The sequence below is a fragment of the Microchirus variegatus genome, assembly GCF_963457635.1.
Source record: "Microchirus variegatus genome assembly, chromosome: 17".
NCBI classification, from domain to species: Eukaryota; Metazoa; Chordata; class Actinopteri; order Pleuronectiformes; family Soleidae; genus Microchirus; species Microchirus variegatus.
The window spans coordinates 25,264,808-25,288,833 of NC_139818.1; the positions used below are offsets into that span (position 1 = coordinate 25,264,808).

Sequence of the window (24,026 nt, forward strand, 5' to 3'; positions counted from 1 at the left end):
TTTACGTCAAAATATTAGGGCCAAATATGAACAAACGCATAAATAAGACATAAATAATTTTTGAGATTACAGCAAGAATTCTGCCTTTTTTGGGTTTAATCTCAATATTCTGCCTTTTATTATTTTTCATTTTGTTTTAAATAAATATTCAAATGTGGCCATATTCCTCTAACATACTTATTTTCTTACTTTTTTTTTTGTTTTCATGCTTTATTTCCTTATTTATTCATTCATCTTATGTCAAAACCCAACCATATTTTACAATAAGATAAGCCTTTATTTATTTTAATTTAAATTTTATCGACAATATTGTTAAAAATTCATTTAAAGACACTTACAAGCTTTTACGTCAACTTCCTTTTCAGATATTGTTGTCTTATTTACAGAAGAGGAAGTCAACAAATAAATAAACAAACACATAAATAAGAGAATTTGAGTTTAATCTCAATATTTTAAATATTGTATTTATTTATTCATATTATGCCAAAAATAAACTATATTTTATTTATTTTAACCAATATTTAAGATAAGATATGACTTTAAGTTATCAGTATGTTGTAAAAGGCTTCTTCTAACACCATCACTAACATGCTTAGGATTAGTATATGTATTCATTTTCTGCAAATAAACCTTCCGTTCCATATTGAACATTTAAAGCAGGGCAGAAGAATAAATTCTGTTATCCTCATTAAAAAAAGGCCAAAATATGACATATATTCTTTGTCTAATTGTTTATAAATGACATTATTTCTTTTGTGAACCCACCTCGTAAACCACCAAAATGTCAGGGTGGAGAGAAAACCCGCCGTGGATTCAGGACAGGGATTCTGAGCAAGGGAGGGGGAAAAATAGAGACAGAGAGGTGAAATAAGGATAAGAGAGAGGTCACACGGGTTGACTGTACTCATGTACTGCATGAATGAGTGTGAGTGTGTGTGTGTGTGTGTGTGTGTGTGTGAGTGTGAGTGTGTGTGTGTGTGTGTGTGTGTGTGTGTGTGTGTGTGTGTGTGTGTTCTCCCAGACAACACTTTCCGGCACACTCACGGGGTCTGTGACCACGCTGGAGAAGAGTGGAGGCTTCTCGTTGAAGCAGCACAGGATCAGCTCGCACACCGTCAGCGCAAAGTAGACGTAGAACGTGGTGAAGCGCAGCTTGTCGGTGACCTGGCTCTGGAAAAACGGTGAAACGACGCAGATAGAAGAAAAGCTGTATTAAGATCACTTCGTCGTTTGTGTTCCAGCAGAATTCGATTTACATTTACAGTCAATTTCATCATTTCTAACGCACATAAACAGCCTTCATTTAACATGAATTCAATGTTACATTTAACCCTAACCCTAGCTACAGATCACAATGTCATCTGCAAACAGCATAATCCACAGAGTCTCCTGTCTCACCGTATCTGTTAGCCTGTCCATCATCTCACTGTCACACCTCACTACCGTCTCACTGTCCTCATACACAGGTGTTCACACACCAAATTCAAGGACTTTCCAGGGTAAACTCCGTCAAATTCAAGGACTGAATGTGCTCAAGAAGAGCTTAAAGCGATAGTTCGGAATTTTGGACATAAGACCTATCTTCCAACTCAGATATGTACATCGATAGTCTGCCGTTACAATTGATTTGCCTCGGGTGCACTGTGGAGTCAGTATGAGTGTTTTTAATGCCATGCTAACTTGTATCATTGACTTGTGCTAGCCATAGCATCAGCGAACTCGGCAACTAGAAGAACTGAATGAAATTTCTTGAAAACGTCTCCAGATGTCTCCATCACACCGGCTGATTTGGAAAATAGGTCGTATGTTCAAAATTCCGAACTATCCCTTTAAGATCGGAGGGCCACTCCAGAATTGGCCATTTTTTGGGATCTTGGTCAGTCAGTCTTTTGTAATTTGAGACCGAGATCTTGGAATTCTAACTTCCCAGGCGCCACGTCGTCATTTGCTCTATCTTTCGCTTAACTTTACTCGCTCTGCGAGGAATCTCACGTCAACCGAATGAAACCCTGAGTAGGTGGCGTCACATTCGCCTAAATGTCAACTTCCTTGCACAAAATCCAAGCATTTTCAATGACCTGTGTTTATTTAGGGTCAATTTCCAAAATCTTTCAAGGGCCTTGAACTTGCTTCAGGGATCTCAAGGACCTGTGGGAACCCTCACATACTCACATACAGTTGAATATACAAAACAATATTGTCAAAGCAAAGCCTGGACTTAATCCCTCCCCATTTAATAAGAATTATAATCAGATTCCTTAAAGGATCTAAGTAGTTGAAATGTTTAATAGGTCACTAATCTCTTAAGAAATGGTGGATTTATTTGGGAGTCGAGTAATTCCGGTGGATTTTCAGCTCCGCGTCTTTATCGCTACACTTGTGACTATCGTCATCGAGCCTGTTCGGATGTTTCCTGAGGGTCTTATCTCGCTCCACGCAGCCTCGGATGAGTGACTGTGCAGAAAAAAAGTCACATGACTCTATTTTAAAACAGGTCCTGTCAACACTGGGAACCAAAACAACGCCATTTTGGCAGGAAGCCGCTAGGGCTGTCACTTTCTTTTCCAAGAATCAAGTTCAAACTTATCTTTAATGGTCGTTATGAGCCCGAATTACGACATTACAAGTCGAGGGACATTTTCTTCAAAAAATCCTGGGTAAATGATCCTGCAGTGGAAAAGGGGCTAAAATCCAACGCTAAAAGAATCCAACGCTAGCTTACGTGTTTTTTTTGTTTATTTTACGAGCTTTTACTGCAACGTCTTAGCGGCCTGCAGAGTGCTCTCACAAACTGAGCTCTATTTTCTCCTGAAAAACTCCTGAGAAACATCTCAGCTAGCGGGCAGGTGAGCGCTAAACGTTATAGCGTTTCAGGAGGAGCAAATGAAGGTTCCAGAACGTCATGAACACATATTTTTAGGCAATCCAAAAACAGAAATTTTCAGTCTTTACTCCACAGCTGGAACGTTTCTAACATATCTATAATGTACGAAGAGGAGAATCTCTGTATGGACTTCACTCACCTGGCTGGACGCCTGCAGGATCTTGGAGCGGAAAGGCACGATTGCACACAGCACAGACAGGAACCAGAAGATGAAGAGGATCCCTGAGGACTGAACCCCACGTAACCTCTCGTACTGGATCAGAAACGTGGCCAGCAGCTGAGGAAAAGAGGGAGGGAGGGAGGGAGATACCAGGGGAGATCCTGAGTTAGATTAGCTCAGACAGAATCACTGAGGGCATGCGAGGTAAACCGTGGTCTGACTGGGTCAGTCTTTCATTCCCAATGTTCCTCCATCAAACACTTGCTTGGCTGCCGCTTCGGCTTTTATGGCTTTCCCGTGTCCCGACACAACCTCCGGGCTCTCGCTGATTAAAGCACTCTGCTGTGTTTTCTGCCTCGTTGTTGCACGGTTAGCAACAACAACGCATCGACTCACCGAGGAAAATCCTCAACTGATTAATCATGAATGAAGTTACCGCTCAAATCGTTGGGGTCGTAATGACACTGAGCTTTGAAGGATTCCGTTTAATTTAACCACAGAGAATCCATAGAAGTCAGGCTGCTATGTCCAATTTTATCTATAAAGCACTTTTAAAACAACAACAGCTGAAACAAAGTGCTGTGCAACAGACTATAGAAACACAATATCTAAAAAAAAAAAGGGTTCAAAAACAAACAAAATAGACAATAAGACAATAAAATACTGTAGAAAATATAAAAACAACACAAATAGTAACCACATACGAAACAACACATTTTATCTGATACTAATATTGAGTTTTCCTCATTTTATTTCCTGTTATCCTTTAGTTTTATTTCATTTCTGAAGGAATAAATGCACGCATTATAAATACAGCATTTTCAGTAAGAAATATGCAAAACGGGTCATAAAAAGCAATATTTACTAAGTTTCTGCTAATTTACTATGCAAATGCGGGAAATGCTGATGATTTAAAACCGACAACACACAGACGGTAAGAGTTAGGAGATACTATTTTTCCCATAATGCACTGCAAAAAAAGAACTATAGATCCCAAAACTAGTTTTAAACCCAAGACGACTCAGTGTTTGATTTTCCTCTTTGTGAAGTTTAATTGCCGCGCGACGTTCTCCAAGTTTGACGGATATCTGAAACCAAATGTGTTGGTCTGGAACTGATTTCACACACACGCACGCGCACACGCACACACACACACACACACACACACACACACACACACACACACACACACACACACACACACGTCTCTCAGCTGCCTTTGACTCATACTCTCGAGCCAACGTAAACTTGCTCTCACAGAAGAATAACACAGGAGCCGTTAGCCAAAAATAAAAACAACTTAACTCGTTGTTTTTTTAACCAGGAACAATGTAAAAGGTACTCTTGAGAGAATGTGTGTGTGTGTGGGGGTGTGTGTGTGTGTGTGCGAGAGAGAGAGAGAGTGGGTCATGTGATCATGTGATCCACTCATCAGTGCAAAGGACCGGTTCCACTCTGCCGTGGAACGTTGACTGGGCTCAAAGTGAGTGAAACCACTTCCTCCCAAAAAAAAACCAGACACTGTCGATTTCCCACGCCTTATTCCCACCGTATATGTCAGCGCCGTACGGTATCGGGTTCTCCGTATCGGTCAAAATCAGTGTATGGTAAATATCGGACAGATAACAATGTGAAATCTTACCGTAAAAACGTAAATACAAATCAGCAACAGCATTTTAGCTGAGCTAGCTATCGGCAGCTATCGAGTTTGTGATATCAGGATCAGACACATCCCTATTAGTGCCGTCAAACGTTAGCGCGTCAACGGCGTTTAACGGCGTCAACGTTGACGCGTTTGACGTCATGTTTACGTGACTCCCGATTGTTAAAATGAGTCACGCTAAACTACCGCTAAACTTTAAAAACAGAGGCACACATACGGAGTACACAGGTACGCTGGTTATTTGTAGCGCTGCTCTTTCCGCTTAATAAACAGACTGCTCCAGTTCAACAGTATGCGCTAAAAGGAGGGGACCGTATCTATGTTCCCCAGGTCCTATGTTCCCCGCTTTGTATGTGACCGGGGAACATAGGACCCTTTCTCTAACCCTAACCCTAACCCAACCATTTTTCAAAAAAAGGGTCCCATGTTCCCTGTCACATACAAAGTGGGGAACATAGGACCTTTTCGGGGAAAAACGGGGAACATAGGACCCGGGGAACATAGGTACGACCCCAAAAGGAGCTAATGCAGCTAACGGAGCTAACTGGTAAACGGTGCCTGGACTCCGGTGTCGCGGCACGTAAACATGACGTCATGTGCGTCTTTTTCATGGAAACGTGTCATGCGCTAACCTATTGCACAGCACTAGTCCTTATATATATATATATAACATTTCCATTGTACCCGACAAACAAGAAGAAGAAGTCCTAAGTCCTTTCTAGAGCGCGAGTCGCTCCTTCCTGAAAAAGGAAGTGTTGCTCTCAGATAAAACTTTCCCCAATCTAAACAAAGGCTCTTATCTCCGCTTCACGTCTGTTGTGTTATCGTGCGCTGCGGTGAACGTGGGACAGTTCACTCTTCTCAGGAGGAGGTAAAGAGTTTCTGGACGGACGCCGACGCTTGCTCAACTCACCATGGTCATGCCGAGCACCAGCGGGGTGATAAAGTAGATGGGCGGCTGGCTGTTCCCCTGCCGCAGCTCATGGAACGTGTAGAAGAGGTCTGCCCAACACACGATCCATAACAAGAGGCCGATCGCCTGAGAGCAGACAAGAATGAACGATGGTGAATTAGCCGCTCCATTAGATCGTGGGAGTATTGTTTGGATGACAACATGACCAAGTAGATACTGGTCGCATGCGTTTGTATTAACGTTACTTCAGATTTACCATTTTTCTTGCTTGCTTAATGTGGCAAAGTCACAAAATTTACATTTTTCATGGATTTATGGATTTGTGTAATTGCACTGCAGTGCAGACGTAAAAAAATGTAGCTTGACGGGAAAGACACTTATTGGTGTTAAATAAGTGGTTACAAGAATTTGTTTGTGTATTATTATACAAATTATAATACAAATGGTTATATTTTACAAGAAAAATTCAGCATCGACTGCCCTTATTTCTAAAATCTGCCTCAGCCATATAAAAACCTATATCGGTCAACCATGGCGTACCACAAAGTTCAATACTGGGCCCACTTTGATTTATTACTTTATTAGTGAAAACACCTTCCGTTTTCACTTTTTCTTGATTAATGTGACAAAGTCACTCAATTTAAATTTGTCATGTATTTAATATATAGTTTACACGTTATTTTTATTGAAAATACTGTGTATAATTGCACTGCAGTGCAGACGTAGAAGTATATTGACGAGACAGACACTTATTGGTGTTAAATAAGTGGTGACAAGCATTTGTTTTGTACCATTTGTTATAATACAAATAATTATACTATACAAGAAGAAAAATTCAGCCAAAAAAAAATCAGCATCGAATGCCCTGATTTCTAAGCCATAGGAAAACCTTTATCGGTCGACCGTGGTGTACCACAAAGTTCAATACTGGGCCCGCTTTTTTTTAAATGTTAGAAGTAAAAACACATTCAAAATATAATGTTATGACTTTTTCTGGCATAAACGCAGGACCATGGAGACCAAAACCTGGTCCTGATGAGGCAGAACCTAATTTCTGAGGAACTGGTGAAGTTTAGGACTAAGGTTAGAACTATGGTGAGGTTCGCGTTAGGGTTGGGCATTGTATGGCTAGGCCAGGGTCAGTATTTGTATGTGTGTGTGTGTGTGTGTAATCCAACTCTCACCGTTTTTAACCGGTTCAAAATGGACATCATGATGTATCCTTTGTTGTTCCTCTTGAGATAGAAGAGGTAGATGGGGGTGATGGCCCACAGGAAGATGCAGGGCAGCCATGCCAGGACGGACAGCTGGAAACACTGGGGCAGGTCGGGCCGGTCTGTGTGGAGCGTCTCATTTTCTACCTGCACACACACACACGGCAACACTTCACATCAGACCAGTGCAAACTCTGCAATCTCAACCCCTCCCACGAAGCAATATGAGCGTCTTCCATCCCCCTTTTTTCAGCACAACCTACAGGCAACCTGCTGTAATTATATATATTTTTAATACTCACCAACTGTATTAAGCACATCGAGCAAAAAAATCCTCAAAAGTTAAACTTCATTCTCTGTTAATTGGGTTTTACAAACAAATTGTATCAAAACACTTGTAAAGAATCATAAAGTTGGCATTTTCCGTTATAGAACAATGCAAAACAATGATAACAACTGAGTTTAAGTCTTATCTTCGCAGAAACAGAAGTTACAATGTTTGTCTTAGTCATTTTTCCACAAATAGTTTCAAGAAATGTTTTCGTTAAAAGTCTTTATAACTGGTCCACACTTTGGCTAAAACAAACACCAGGTACAATAGCTAATTTTAAAGCAACGAAATCGGCTCTGATTTCTAGAAATCTGCGTCAGCCATAGAAAAACACATATTGGTCGACCGTGGCGTCCCACAAAGCTCAAAACTGGGCCCACCTTTTCTTTTTATCTTTAAGTAATAACGCCTTCAAAATATAATTTTACAACTTTTTCTGGCATTATACAGACTACTAAAAGAGTGCCAGGTACAATAGTTAATTGTAAAGCAAAGAAAAACGAGTGAACTTTAACAAACTGAACCGTTCCCCTGGTTGGAAACGAGGCTCAAGCCCCACTTCCTGACCCAGGGTTTGGGAATGACCACTTTCACGTGATGTGAAAAAGAGTCAGATTCATTTATTTTCCCTGCTGCGGGAACAATAACTGACCGCCGGCAGGGTTATCAGCAGGAGCAAGACAAACACGGATGGCAGCGCTGAGGTGCAGCGCCGACTTCTGTGGTTATTGTGCTCCGCTGGACAAACACGTTTGAAGGCCCACCCACAGATAGAATCAAGATAAACACAGCTGCCAGTCTCCGGCCGCTCTCCACAGATCACCACACCCATCTGCCCGAGCACGTGTACGGCTCGGCATGTGTGCGAGAGTGGACTGGGATTAAGAGGACGGGGGGGGGGGGAGTGAGTGTGTGAAGTCGAGGCTTTCTTTGTCAAACGGCCGATTGTCATTACTCATCTCGACAGCACGTCTTTATTTCACGGCAACTCGAGCAAACAGCCGACATGTATTTTCAGTCTGCCCTCGAAATACACTCACGCTCTGAACAATGACTCAGCAGGAAAGCGAATAAACACTTTGAAATGTAAACGCATGTTTTCGCGAGGCCTCTCTACGACCGTTTTTTCAGGATGTAAATTGTGTTTTTTTTTGTATGACAAACACAGCTGGAAGTCATCAGCTTCAGATGCAGCAGCAGCAGCAGCAGGGAGAACGTCTCTGAAACACTGAGTTTGTGCGTTCTTCGGGAACCGACACACTTTCGGGAAAATTTGCTTCTACTCACTCGATTTATTACATTTGTAAAGCAGGTGAAGTCCTTACGGATAGAATATGGCCGCGTCCCAATACCTCCAAAATTTCCACTTGGTTGGGAGTGCCCTCAACCGTAAATTCCCCTTGTTGAGGGAAGTGGCTTCCCTATGGAATGCAAATTAGCGTAGTGAACGTAACAAACTTGCTAAATTACGTCACATGTTAACAATTCTACTTTTTTCATTCAGGAAAAATGCCGGGAGCGTTTTGCCCGTCATGTAGAGCTACGCGACGGGCAAACGCTCTCGAAGCACTCGGCAAATAGCTGCGAGCTAGCTACTGTAGTTAGCTAGCTGCTTTCATAAAATCGTCAGTTATTTTATGACATCAGCATTCAAAGCTCAACGGCCCTGTGGACGTATATCAAACCAACATATTCCAACACATTTTGACATTGTAACGTGCTTATTAGCGAAAACATATTATATATAATGAAATTGTTCTTTGGCAGATGTAAGGGTTAGGGGAGGTATTGGGACGGGGCCTAAGTCTATTTTTATATTCCTATGGCTCACGATTCCTTTCGTAAATTATGGGTTGGACACCCGGCGCGTCCTGTCACTGAATCAGCACCGGCGTTTTCCATGGTAACCGGATGCTAATCGCCCAGCATGACTGTGAAATCTAACACGTGGGAACCTTAACCGGTTACATCTCGAGAGAGATGATGTCACCGTTCACTGGCACCTTTTACACACTCAATTGTGGATGCAATGGTGTTAAATTTCAGCGTGTAAAACGTATGCCGACCAAGGCACGGACGACCCAAACTACGAGTACTACTACTACTACTACGTTTGTTAACCACAAAGAACTTTAATCTCCAAGAACCACCAGAGGAAAGCTTGCGTACCATTGGTGGTACACGTTGCCACGGTTTGATGAACCGTGGTCTCGCCCCGACTGACACGCGAGAGCAACTTCTGCAAACATTTGCATTAGCGTGAACATACAGACGACTATTTGTCTTGGCTATTTCCATTCAATGTGTCCGCACGCGTGTGTTTACATCAAGATTTGATGTGGGGACGAGTTTGCATTGCAAATAACGTGCGCAACTAACACACCCTTCATTCTAAAATGACTCCTGCTACAGGTCAGACACACACAGTTCACAAAAATGAATGTCACCCTTTGAGTGTATTTACTCTGGACAAAGACCATATTAATGCACAAAAGGCATTTTGGCATTCTTCACATGGACTCTTATCTTGTTGAAAGAGGAAGTGGATTTGATAAAGGCCCACACCTTTCACATTCACGCTAGACGACAGAGATTATCGTAAATATTTACCATGAATGGAGAAAAAAGTGTCGTAATTATCGTGGTGGTGATGGATGACTGACGGAAATGACAACCCTGTTAGGGTGAAGTTGAGTTGAAGTGCAACTAATGATTGGTTTCATAACCGTGTCTTTTATCTTTCTTGGTAAAAAATCAATGAGTTCTTTCGTGAGAAAATGTTGAAATATTATCGATCGTCCCAAAAAAACAAACAAATCTATTCGGTTTGAATGATTTCTTTGTCACGTGGAGCAAAGAAATTAGGAAATATTCAAATTTAAGAAGCTGAAACTAAAATAATTGTTTATCTGAAGAAAATGTTATGTTGTTTTATCTCGTTGACTCAACTTTCCCTTAAATACAGGTCCCGGCGCGTAATATCAAGCTATGGTGAGCTATTTCTGTCTGTATTTGTAATTTATAGCTTCATTATACATCATAAATATATGTTTTTTTTTATTGTAAACGGTATAGGGGTCCATATAAAGTACTCAAAGGAAATGAAAATAAGTCCTATGCTGTTGTAACGCTGTCGCAAAGAGCCACCCGTTTACATTAGGAGGAGGTGGAGACCAAAAACAGAGCTAAAACAGTAAAAAAAAAAAAAGTACACTTTGCGGGTTTTTTAATAGGAAAATTAAAAAAAAGTTAAACAAAAGTTGTACAAAGACAAATAATACATTTTCTAGAGGTTAATTTGAGTTTGAGGCCCCCTGCTTTAAAACAACACAACATTAGAAAAATGCACTATCGCATGTACATGTCATACAACGCTTTTGACCTGGTATTTACAGTATACATACCGAACTGTCAAACTGATAATCTTATCTAATCAAATTTATTTTACTGTACACAGGTCAGAGCCAGAGGCGTGAAAGTCCCTCATATCCCACACAGGAAGTCTTTCTTCTTCCATTTCACAGACTTTCAGAGCACTTTACATCGCACTTCGTGTGAAACCCGAAACCTGAGCGTGGAACAAAAGGCGAGATGAAAAGGGGGTTTGAGGTGCTTTGTGATAACAACCTGGCTGCGACAGAGGCGTGGGGATTACTCCACTTCACAGGGAGCATGACACAGCAATTTTGACACGGCAATATTATACATTTTATACATATAATAATAAGATTTCTTTGACATTAAAGACATTCCGATGTAGAAAAAGCAGCACTACAAACTATATATATACATATATATATATGTATATATAGGTTCAATTTGAGCAAAAACAACGTCATGGCTTTGATACCTTGTACTACTAACGTACTATGTTTTGGATAAATATAATATACAGTATGTCTCTTGCTAAATTTTATCAACAACAACCTGGCCACTTTATTTTTCATAATCGCTTAAAAAAAAATGCAGATTGAAACAAAATACAGTAAAAAGCTTGTTTAGAGGTTGCTTAAATAGTTTTAAAAATTGTTAAAATAATTGTTTATCTTTTTATCTCGTTGACTCAACTTCCGCCCCAAACTTGCGGCACTAGTATATAATTTTGTCATGAGCTACGTCTAGCACCATTTGTAAATTTAGGGATTCATTTTACATCATAAATGTTTTTTTTCTTTTTCTATTGTGAACTATATAGGGTTCCAAATAAAATACTGAAAGGATACAAAAACGATTTATATACTGTCGCGATGTGGACGTACAACGTCGCAAAGAGCCACCCGTTTACGTTAGGAGGTGGTGGAGACCAAAAACAGAGCTAAAACAGTCAGCAGCAAAGGAGACTGGAACCAACTTGTACACATGGTGGTGGATTTTAAAACGTGATTTTTGTCAGACGTCGCACTCATGACTCTTTCCAGTGACGACACGCTCTGACTGGCTCAGCTCACTTGGAACCTCACCAGGGCAGGTACTAAAACAAACGGCAGGTACAATGGCTAATTTTAAAGCAAAGAAAATCTGCATTGACTGCTCTCATTTCTAGAAATCGGCATCAGCCATAGAAAAACCCATATCGGTCAACTGTGGCGTACCACAAGGCTCAACACTGGGGCCACTTTTATTTATTTTTACATAATAACACCTTCAAAATATAATGTTAGGACTCTGTGCTAGAACGGTCTCATGGAAAAGCGCCAGAGAAAACACTACAACACCAGCACAACGACATACTCTATGTCACAAGTGTTTTCCTTCATTCAATGAGCTCGGAAACGTCGAGCAGGTCCACGTAGACTTTTTTGTAGAGGTTTTAGATAAGGACGTGCAGCAGACTGACCATCTGTTCTGCGTTAGACCGGCGTACGAACAAACCAAAGGGTCAACAACAGTTAAGAGACTGCACAAGGACAGGAATCGCTGCCGGCCTTGTTTGCTTTAACTCCAACATGGAAAACATTAGCCACGTTATTGATGGATCTGCGTTCTTTTAATAGATTCCAAAGATACAACCAGATTTGTACATGCAGATCATCGTTGCTCATGCTGCAGGAATGATCGTTTTATGTAAGGGTTTAAAAAGGAGAACATGCAGGAAGTCCCAAAGACGACGCAAACACTGAACAAAAATCATATATCAAGGAGCTGCCACCAAGGAATTATACACAAATGTGAGGCGTTTACAGGAATTCAGCTCGTCCTGTTAATCTTTTATGGAGAGTCGTTTTCCACCGTTTCTACATCATCATCAGCAGCAGCAGCAGCAGCAGCTTTTTCTGCAGTTCACCACAAGACAACACAACAAATGAAACTCATTTTTACAATTATTTTTTGGCTGTGTTAGCAGTTTTCGGTCAATTTAGGAACTTGAAACTGCAGTTAGGGGATTTTCTTAACTAGAAGGACAGGATATTTAGCACGTTACCATCCAAGTGAGACAACCAAGACCAGAAACTGTAATATTTTATTGGTAATAAATAAATAAACTCACTTGAGTCATGAACCAATGGTTTTATCTGACATTAACCTCATGATATCAATGTACAATTGACTACTAAAAGAACTACTTTAATATTTAATATCTTATTTCACATGATATGTTTTTTGTCATTTACATTTTTCCACCATTTTAGGTCATTTTTTTGGGACATTGATGAATTAAAAGTACTACAAAAACTACATTATTGATTTGGTTTCACTTTCGTGTGCTAATTTCAGCTGCCTCGCCTCCCACTTTAGCTTGGACTGAGGCAATGTGGATGTTTTATGGTGGCGCAAGGTCAAGTAGACGCAACGCTGTGACACTGACACAACATTTGAGCACAAAGACACGACTTGTGCCTAAAGACACAACACGTCGATGTGTTATTTATGGCCGGAGAAGGTGCAGTACACATGTGTACATGTGCTTCAGTTACGGAGAACACGCCCAAGCAAACAAACAGTGAACTTTCCCAACGAGAAACACTTGATCATTACGAGACTGACAACTTCGTCTTTTTGCAGTTTCTGTTCGGCTCCGAGTGATGAAGACTTATACAAGATGACATTAGTCTGTCAGACTGTAATCCAGGCTAAAGCCCCCAGTCTAAATTACTGCTATACATATATATACAGTATATGTATAATGTTGATAATAACCAGGCTTTACATCAGCCTGTTAATGTGTGTGGTTTTACTGAAGGCAGCAGAGTCTGTCTGCTTCTGTATGGAATTAGATCACTTAGAACACTTTTTAAGAAGCAAATAAAAAGTCGATTTAATCATAAAATAAAATCCCAGTGCAACAAAACAATTGTAAGTTTGCAACGTTTATAATCTGACAAACGTTAAATATTCGCAAATATTTTGCAAAGAACAAGCGAGGGAGTGCAAAGAACAAATCAGGGAACGTGAAGAACAAATCAGGGAGCACTTTAGCGTAAAGAACGAGTGAGGGAGCGTAAAGAACAAGTGAGGGAGCGTAAAGAACAAGTGAGGGAGCGTAAATAACAAGTGAGGGAGCGCAAAGAATAACTGAGGGAGCGCAAAGAATAAGTGAGGGTGCGCAAAGAATAAGTGAGGGAGTGTAGAGAACAAGTGAGGGGCCGTAAAAAACGTGAGGGAGCGTAAAGAACAAGTGGCGTAAAGAACAAGTGAGGGAGAGTAAAGAACAAGTGAGGGAGCGTAAAGAACAAGTGAGGGAGCGCAAAGAACAAGTGAGGAAGTGTAAAGAACAAGTGAGGGAGCGTAAAGAACAAGTGGCGTATGAAACAAGTGTTTCATGCAGCCGCGCTGTGATAACCCCGTCCACATTGAGGAGGAGCCATCTTGTACTAAAACCATACCAAACCGCGTTGAGTCGAGCACGAGAGCAGCTGAAGCTTCCACGAATCATAACTGGGTCACAAACAAGATGAGACATCCCATAATAGATCAACAGAGAGATAGATTGAGTGAACGAGAAGAGGCCAATATAGAAAAAGGAAAAGAGCCTGGACAACTTGTGCCAACATGGCCGTGTTGAGGTGCTGGAGGCAGTAAACTCAACTCACAGACGTCTCCTCCTTATTAACACCAATTTATCACAAGGAAAAACAATAATAGAATACGAAGAATAAATAAATACCAAAAACAACTTTATGATAAGAAATTGTGTCACTTTTCATTTCCCCGATGGGATGGGGTCAATAAAAGTACAACCTATCAATGAATCTGTGGATAATTTGCACAATGAATTGGTTCATAAACAACAAAAATGTCCTCAAAACAATCCAAATTTAGCATCGAATGGAGAAAAATTTCAGTATTTGTTCCTTAAACCAGAAATTGAAAATATCCTCAAATGTCAAATCTTATTAACACTTGTAGAACTACTTCATCTATTAATAAACTAAATAATAAATCTCTAAATCCAAGTGACAAACAAACTGGAGTGAATTTTTAATCAAATAAAGATGTTAATTTTACAATAAACTGGAGTAAATGTGCGGCTCGAGGAGGAGGAGAAGAAACGAATCACACGTTTAAATAAACACAGGAAGTAAAGGTTAACTTCTTACAACAAAAAACACATTCCACACAATCACAGCAAAGACCGTCACCACGGAGGCGTTTCCTGAGCAGAGGATGACTCTGCGCTTTTACTCCAACAACAACAACCAAAGAAGTCGCGCTCAGAGGAAGATCATGTGATGTACGATGAAAAGGTTTGTGGGCGGTTTGATGAATGAAGCTGGGCACGAAGCCTTTTTTATACCGAGAAACAGCTGTGGTCACATGATTGTTGGGCCATCAACAGTGAATATAAATGAATAAATGAATGAATGAATGAATGAATGAATGAATGATTATTCTCCCTCACACTTAAAAGGACATTTTTATTCGGCACAATATCGGTATTGACAGATCTCGGCTTTAACCCTTTTAACGTCTATTTTATTTTAACCATAAAAAGGACCTGTAACTAAGTGCTTTTTGTCCATTTTTACAGATTAGCTTACAATATTTGGCAGTTATTTACAATTTACCGCACGTTAAAATACGGTTTTAAAAGTTTCAAATCAAGTTTATTTGGAAAAACACGGCAGATTTTGCGTGTAATTGCGTGAAATTTGAACAACATAAAACATATTGGGGATGAAACGGCGTGAAACTAGCGTGTAATTAGTGTAATAACCACACGTTCTTTGACGTCTCAGCTCTCAGAAACAGTTAGAACGTTCCCCGCTAGCACAAACTTTTCATTTTCTTTGTTATATGGAGCAAAAGAAAACCAGGAAATATTCACATTTAAGAGGTTGAAAAATCACAGAAAGTGGTTTTAAGTATTTTTTTTTTTTAAATGCTGAATAATTTAGCAATTTGGGAATCGTTGCTACTCCTTCAAAAGCTAGGATTCCCAAAGTCCGGTTTGGGTTAGTCGCAGATGGAACAAATTTACAGAATTTTTACCATCAATTATGTTTTCAAACGTCTCATTTTGTCCACAAACACAAAATAAATCAATTTTAATGATTTATTTGTTGCGCCGAGCAAAGAAAGATGGAAAATATTCCCTTTTCAGAAGCTGAAAAATCAGAGAAACTTGTTTTAATGATTGATAAAACGTGATATGACGTGATATCTCCGTCTTTCGCGATGTCAGATTATCCCAACCAATTATCGTTCACGATGCTGCGACACAGAGTTCATCTGTAATCTGGGATTTTTTTGCGTTTCCAATTGGAATATTACCAAAATAACCAGCCCCAACTCTTCATTGCGCGACAGTGAAAAACTTCCCTCCCTTTTCGACCAGCGTTTCTTGAACGCCCACACGGTCTAAATCCAGCTGAATATTAAAATCCCCACAGCCAAGCCTTAGCATGAGTATTTACCCAACAGTGGAGGATATTACAACTGCCTGCAGTGTTGTTTGAAGTCGTCGTATAAAAGCAGCAAACAGTGAAAGTCACCTCAGATGACCCGGGAAAAGATCTGGGGCCCGAGAACAATCAGGCGTATGGTCTCATTAAGCCTTTATTAAAACAACAAATTGAGTTTCTTCACTCTTCCCAATCATCCCCAACGCCACAAAGTAAAAGTCTTCTATAAAGTACCTTTAAAAAGGTGATACTTTTAGAGTAAAAGTACAAGTTTTTTTACCAGAAAATTACTTTGGTAGAAGTCTGAAAAGTTCTTCTACTGATTTTATTTGGTTAGAGGAAATGTAGTGGCATAAAAGTACAAGTAGCTAGAAATGCAAGTAAAGTAAAGTACTTCTGATATTAAAGGTTGCACAAGACGATAATGTTAGAAATGAGTCGTCCACTTCGACTTCCTGGGCTTCCTCTCAAACGTAATCATCAAATATTATTAAAAAAGAATCTTCCACCAACAGAAGGCTAATAATCAAGTGCTATCTCAACAAAGTTGAGAGCATTCAAGGGTGTTTAGCAATATTATAGATGTCGCATTTCTACCGATAACTCTCGCGTTTCTCGTCCAAACGCCACCAAAGTCGGTACTGCACACACTGGTGTCCTTAGTAAGAACCCTACCAAGTATGAAGCCCGTCACGCAAACCATTGGACAGTTATAAATTATTAAATTATGCACAGACAGGCGGACGTTATTTTAAGTTATGGAGATACTCGAACTACACAGTTAAGTCAGGTTTATATAATCCTTGTATCACTGATTTATTCCACCACACATTATGATTATTATTATTTCAAAAGGCAGGAAAAAATAATCTACATTTAGGTTTGTTTTTCCAGCCATTTACTAAATTGAAACAAATCCACCAACCAGGTAACAATAATAATCTAAACTAACTTATAAATCCAACTATTTTTAGACTATACTGTTCAATATTTAAAAACACACACACCAACCAGGAGCAGTTGGGACTTCACGCATATCATTGTTTTATCTTGTTTATCTGGTCATTAAGATAAGATAATACTTTATTGTTCCCACGATGGGGATCTTAACAGCTTAAAGTAAGCTGTGATGTCTCAGTAAAACAAATGTATGTTTTTTTCTTCTTCCTAAAATCAGATTACTTCTCTAGGAAAAAAAAAGAGATTTCACTTTCTGGAAAATCTATTTTTACAGTGTATTACTTCTTTAGTGTTATCTTTTTGCACGGTTTTTAATTCCATCAAGTTGCCTTTCCAGCCTGGTTGATTTATACATGTTTTAATTAATGAATAAATAATAAAATATGTAAAAGATGGCTATTTTTTATTTCTATAGTGAATGGCTAAACAGGCTATTTCTAAAGACAAATGTGTTTAAACTTTATTGTATCGTGAATTAATACTAAAATAATGTAAAAGTTGGGGCAAGAAATATTGTAAAAACATCGTCATGACCCACCTGTTACTACTTTTTACAGTGATTCTATAGCGAATGTCTAAACCGGCCATTTCCAAGTCAAAAATGTGTGTAAACTTTACTTTAAACATGTTTGAATTCATTAAGTCATTAATAAATGATAAAATATATAACAGTTGGGAAAGAAATATCGCAAATATATCCTCTAAATTACAAACTATATACACAAACTACTAATACTAATATTTACAGAAATAGCTGTAAAAACTTTGATTTTTTTTTTCTACAAAAATTTGCCGAGTCACGGTTTACATGTAAACCGCTCAGGTGGAACTACTCGTGTTTCACCTCCTTTAACTCTCCCCTCCTTTTACTTCCTTGTTAATATCGATATAAAGTGACTTTCTTATGCGTGTAATCCGCCCATAAATGTTCCTATTTGAAGTCTAAGGTGGCTAATTATTAGCTACTTCCTCTTCTAAAGTGTCGTTATTGTTATCCTGCCGGGACCTAGCTACTGTACCCGAGATAACTTCACGGACCTTCGCCGCCGTCGTAAACACAACAACAACAACAAAAAAACTCACGTTTACCTCGAAAACATTAACACGCAGTTGTTTACGCAGTTAAAATTTGACAAAAAAAAGCCATACATTAAATGGAATCTTATTGACACCGTAAACGCAATCAAAGCGGATTATTTACAGTTAGCCGCTGTTCCTGAATGGATTCCTCCCCCCGGGGAGAGAGAAAAGTCCGATTACACGCGAAGTGAACACACAGCGCTGGTAGTAGAGCTGCTGCTGCTGCTGCTGGTGGAGTTTGACGGGATCTTGTGACACATTTAGCGGGACACCGGCGCCACGGCAGCGGTACTTACCCAGAAGGGCAACTCTGGTCCGCAGAGTGTCTCCATCTCTGCCGCGGAGGAGGGGAAGGGGGGAGAACCGGCAACGACCGGAGAGTGAGGGTTCCTTATCCCGGCGTGGACCGACCGTGAGTCAGTCAGTCAGGAAACGATCGGCTCTTTCCGCCGCAGCGAAAGTAGAGTGGGAGGAGTTTTACCCGGAGCCTGGGCGACTGGCAAGGAAATAGCCGTGACGTCACGAGAGGGCGGAGCCTCCGCTTACTATAGTTGTGAAAGTGATCGAGGAGAAGTGACTGTGGGAGTTTCCTCGGACCACCAGGTGGCAGTAATGCGACACCAAGCTGCCGTTTTAACCCCACAGAAGAAGGGGGAAAAGCGGTTAATACCAGTTTTTACGTGTTTAAAGTGTGTGTTTGTCGCTCGTCAAAACGTTACCGTGTACTAAAGTGTTTTTAATTCACGTTTCAGTTAAAAAATACAACTTTTTTTTCCTCACACCACAAGGTGGCAGTATTGCAAAATCGTGGACTCCAGTCGAAGAAGATGAAGAAAAACAAAGTGGTTTGTATATGTTTAAATTGTGTTATTTAGTGTGTCATGATGAAGGACTTTTATTAAAGTAAACTTTTTGTTATCATATAACCTTCTTCTTCTTCTACTGCACACTAAGAGGTGCAATGCGTATTCTAACACCAGGAAGTGGCATTAATGCGACATTAAGCTGTCGTTAAACGCATTTTACACAACATACACGTTTAAATGTTGACGCTAATCAAAACTTGCCGTAAAGTAAAGTGTTTTTAATTCACGTTTCAGTAAAAAATAAAACAGTTTTTTTTCCCCTCATACCACAAGGTAGCAGTATTGCAAAATCATGGACTCCCATAGAAGAAGACGAAGAGAAACAAAGTGGTTTGTATATGTTTAAATTGCGTTATTTAGTGTGTCATGATGAAGGACTTTTATTAAAGTAAACTTTTTGTTATCGTATAACCTTCTTCTTCTACTGCACACTAAGAGGTGCAATGCGTATTCTACACCAGGAAGTGGCATCAATGCGACATTAAGCTGTCGTTAAACACATTTTACACAACATACATGTTTACATTCTGTCACTCAAAACTTGCCTTATAGTAAAGTGTTTTTAATTCATGTTTTGGTAAAAAAAAAAAAGTTTCAGTCCTTTTTTTTGTGTTAAGAGTAAAAAACTTGAACTTTAATCTTCCTCTTCTACACCAACGCAATGTTTTCTGACACCAGAAGGTGGCAGTAATGCCAAATCATGGACTCAGTGAGTGGTTTGTACATGTTTAAGTTTTTTGTTTGTTCAAGTAAAAAGTTGAACTTGTATAACCTTCCTCTTCCAATAATGTGACTAAATCAAGTGGTGCAATGTGTTTTCTAACATCAGAAGGTGGCGGTAATGCAACATCATGCTGCGTTAAACCCAGTAGAAAAAGAAATATGGCGACTTTGTACAATCAAAGACCTAATTTGTATTACGTCTTGGATTAGTGTCATATAATGTTGTGCAGCCCTGGTTAGTGTGTACAGAAGAAAAACATGCTATAAGAACATTAAAAACACACTTTTGTTGTTGTAACTAAATAAGCTAACTGGCTAATCTTGGTATTTCCATCACTTCCATGTACAGGCGTCACCGATTGTTACCAATGACGGTGTAAACACTCCATACTAAGTGTACTGTACTCTCCAGAGACGATGCCGACGCGCCATGACAACCACCGGAGGATCCACTTACCCGGCGAGGGCAGCTCCTCTGAGGCTTAGCTGTTGATGCACTAGCAGCAATGCACCATGGGAGTGTAAGACATGTGTGTTTGGCCTATTTATATAAGAGGGAGCAATTGCAATATGGTTATAGACCACATAAACTAGCTTGCTTCACTTTCTCTTGACAGTTATCTGGTTTTCATCAAAGATTAATTTTTCAAACGTTCATTAAGGGGGGGGGAAATGTGCATTTATGAGTGTTTTCAACCATCGCTGGAATATCTGGAGCTAGTTCACCTAGATAAACACCCTCCAGGATGTAGCTATGGGCCCCCATAAGGGTTATATTGGGGCTAACAAAGTGGGTCCCAAGCAGGTTTGTCTGTGGTTTCCATGGTGCCCCCCCCTCCCGTGTTTGCCCTTCCCATCTGGGGCCCCTGTTACTGAAACCATGTGGGACTAGCATAGTTTGCCCACTTGAAGCTCATGCCCACAGTTCTAGCACACAGTTCGTAGCGTATCGTACCCTGTGACTCCCACCGCGAGGCTTGACCGGTCCAAACTAGTGCCGTCAAACGTTTAACGCGTCAACGACGTGAACGTTAAAGCCCGTTAACGCATAACACGTTTCCCTGACGACTGAGTCTCGAGTCTCTTGCAGTATCGCTAAACTTTAAAAACAGAGGCGCACATACGCAGTACAAAGGTACGCTAACGTTATTTGTTAGCGCGGCTCTTTTCCTTTAATAAACAAGCCGCTCTCGTTCCACTGTAGGCGTGCTAACCGGCGCTTAAAGGAGCTAATGCAGCTAACAGAGCTAACTGGTAAACGGTGCCTGGACTCCGGTGTCGCGGCACGTGAACATGACGTCGTTCGCGTCTTTTTTCCGGTCAGTCGTCATGGAAATGTCTTCCAAATCCAAACCACACTGTACTGTACCAAACCGAACCATACCGGGATGGAAACACGGCACTGGATGACTGAGGATCTCCAACGAATGTCCGTCTGTCTTTTAATCTCATAACTGTCCGATGGTTTGCTTGACAGGCTTTAAACTTGATCGTTGACCTAGGGCCACCGGTGTGTGCAGTGCTGACGTTTTACGGTGTTTGGGCGAGAAAAGTGAGACATGTTGGTAGAAATGTGACAACTTTACCGTACGATTTGGCTTCAAACTTGGTCGTCGACTTACTGGGGGGCACCGGCGTGTGCAGTGTGGACTTTGACGTTGTTTGGATTATCAACAGAAGGCTCAAGGACCGTTCAATCAAAACACAAACAAGCGGGACACGTCGAACTGGTAACTGCACGAGTACTACTACGTCCAAAACAGGAACCGGCGCGTTGATAGACCGGTATTCCTCTTGTAAAGGCTGTTTAGGCTGTCGAACAGTGAAGCGTTGTCAAGTGAGGATCTGATTACCGCGCGCTAAGCCCTGCTGTTCCCCACCTGTGGATCTGACCTTGGCCCACAGGTGGCAGCAGCAGCAGCAGCCTCCTCCTCCACGTCCACAGCCCTTTTCCTTACTGATGCCGAGCAGATAAGCAGCAGCACCCGCAGTGTGAACTCACCGTGAAAGAGGACCTGGTGTTGTGATCACATTACAGGATCTGTCACCGAGCATCACCGGCGTCACATTGTCTGAGCGGAGTGGGCCTATACAGAGAGGCTCCGCCCCCCCCCCCCCAAAAAAACCAACCTGTTATCCCATTTATTTGCTGGTGTTTAGTCCCAGAGGGATTTCCCTCAGGGCTCAGTGCAAGTTTAATTCAGTTCAGAGTTACAAAGTTTGAACGTTTGTGTGCAACTTTAAGAGGAAACACTTCATTTGAACTGGAGAAAAGATATTATTTCAACACAATGTTTCTTTTCTTTTCACGTGTCAGTACATCTGTTCTCAGGTCACACCTGGTTCAGGTATTTTCAGGACAAAGGGCACCCTCTAGTGGTGAAACAGAGACATGTGTCAGCATTAAAGTCAGGATTATGTTAAATCCATGTGGTTTATTTTTTTGATATTGTAGCCAAATGTTTTTTTTTTCTTTAATCTCACAATTATTACTTTTTTCCTCAGAATTAGAATTTTAATCTCAGAATAATGACTTTTTCCTCGTGGAATTATGACTTATTTGCCTCAGAATTGTGACTTAAAAATCCCATATTTGACTTTAATCTCAGAATTATGACTTTTCTACCCCCACAGAATTATGACTTTAATCCCAGATTTACGACTTTAATCTGGAATTACGACTTTTTTCCTAAGAATTATGACTTTAATCCCAGAATTATGACGTTAATCCCAGAATTATGACTTTAATCTGGAATTATGACTTTTTTCCTAAGAATTATGACTTTAATCCCAGAATTATGACTTTTCCCCCTCAGAATTGTGACTCATCTCAGAATTATGACTTTTTCTCTTGGAATTATGATTTTTTTTTCCCCTTCAGAATTGTGAGTTTAATCCCAGATTTGACTTTAATCTCAGAATTATGACTTTTTTTCCCCACAGAATTATGACTTTAATCCCAGAATTATGACTTTAATCTCGAATTATGACGTTTTTTCCTCAGAATTATGACTTTAATCCCAGAACAATGACTTTAATCTGGAATTATGACTTTTTTCCTAAGAATTGTGACGTTTTTTCCTCAGAATTATGACTTTAATCCCAGAATTATGACTTTAACCTGGAATTATGACTTTTTTCCTAAGAATTATGACTTTAATCCCAGAATTATGACTTTTCCCCCTCAGAATTGTGACTCTTCTCAGAATTATTAGCTTTTTTTTCAGAATTATGACTTTAATCTCAGAATTATAACTTTTTCTCTTGGAATTATGATTTATTTCCCCCCCCCTCAGAATTGTGAGTTTAATCCCAGATTTGACTTTAATCTCAGAACTATGACTTTAATCTCGAATTATGACGTTTTTTCCTCAGAATTATGACTTTAATCCCATAATTATGACTTTAATCTCGAATTATGACGTTTTTTCCTCAGAATTATGACTTTAATCCCAGATTTATGACTTTTTTCCTCAGAATTGTGACTTTAATCTCAGAATTTACCTTTTTTTTGTCTCAGAAATGATGACTCCAATCTTAGAATTCATATTTGTTTTTGTTTGTTTTAATTACAAACCATTGCGTTACCTTGATATACAGATTAAAATCAGATGTAATCTCATATTAAAACAAAGCGACACATTGTTTTTCTTAAAGTGAGATTTATTTATTTACTCTGGTGCTGAACTCCCTTTAGTGAAGCTCAGCCAACACTTAAATCAAACCCATATCATTAAAAAAAAAGAAGAAGAAGATTTCTGGTATTTACACCATCTGTGATCACATAATCCCATCATATGTCATTCATTATGTCAGTTTTATTCTGGTGTAAATTAACGTGTTGTGTCGTGCGCACATTCTGCCAGCAGATGGCGACGTGGAGGAAGTTGCAGAACTTCTGCTGCTGCTGCTGCTCCGGTTCACTCGGTTCGCGGAGCTCAGAAGAACCGCTGCTGTGTCGCTGATGGGCGGATTCACTCTGGAGTCCAGTGCGTCATTAAAGGATTGAATAAGTGAGAGGGTGAACTCTCATCATCATCATCCTCCTCCTCCTCAGTGAGGGTTTTATTTTGAAGGTTCAGATGTGGGTGGGCGGCGCGCGTGTGTGTGTGTGTTGGCATCTCCACGCAGCTGCGCTCTTTACACACATCTGGTGCGCGCCGCGGGTCGATGACAAATTTTAAACGCTCGTGTCTTTTATTTTTTTTAACTCCTGACAGACCTTAATCTGATTATACTTTCTCTTCACTCTGGTGATCGGACTACACTCAGCAGCAGCAGCAGCTCCAGGGTCTGGATGAGTGGATGAGTGGATGAGCGGTGGAAACATCTGCAGCAGCAGCAGCAGCAGCTGAGGGATTCTGAGCTGCAGGATGAAACATCTCAGGA

At 40.2% G+C, this 24,026-nt stretch overlaps 1 protein-coding gene across 1 annotated transcript in view; it reads right to left on the minus strand.

The window, feature by feature from the left end:
• The window catches only part of abcc3 (ATP-binding cassette, sub-family C (CFTR/MRP), member 3), a gene marked incomplete at its 3' end in the record, with an annotated part of 44,971 nt that extends 26,513 nt beyond the window's left edge, over positions 1 to 18,458 (minus strand). Inside the window, exons 1-6 of the mRNA XM_083903857.1 lie at positions 18,345 to 18,458; positions 6,805 to 6,981; positions 5,621 to 5,746; positions 3,024 to 3,161; positions 1,045 to 1,170; positions 766 to 827 (exon numbers count right to left, since the gene is read on the minus strand). Of these exons, the coding sequence (XP_083759983.1) occupies positions 766 to 827; positions 1,045 to 1,170; positions 3,024 to 3,161; positions 5,621 to 5,746; positions 6,805 to 6,981; positions 18,345 to 18,380 (665 nt within the window). The 5' untranslated portion in view covers positions 18,381 to 18,458. The remainder of the gene's footprint in view (positions 1 to 765; positions 828 to 1,044; positions 1,171 to 3,023; positions 3,162 to 5,620; positions 5,747 to 6,804; positions 6,982 to 18,344) is intronic.
• Positions 18,459 to 24,026: the final 5,568 nt, after the last annotated feature.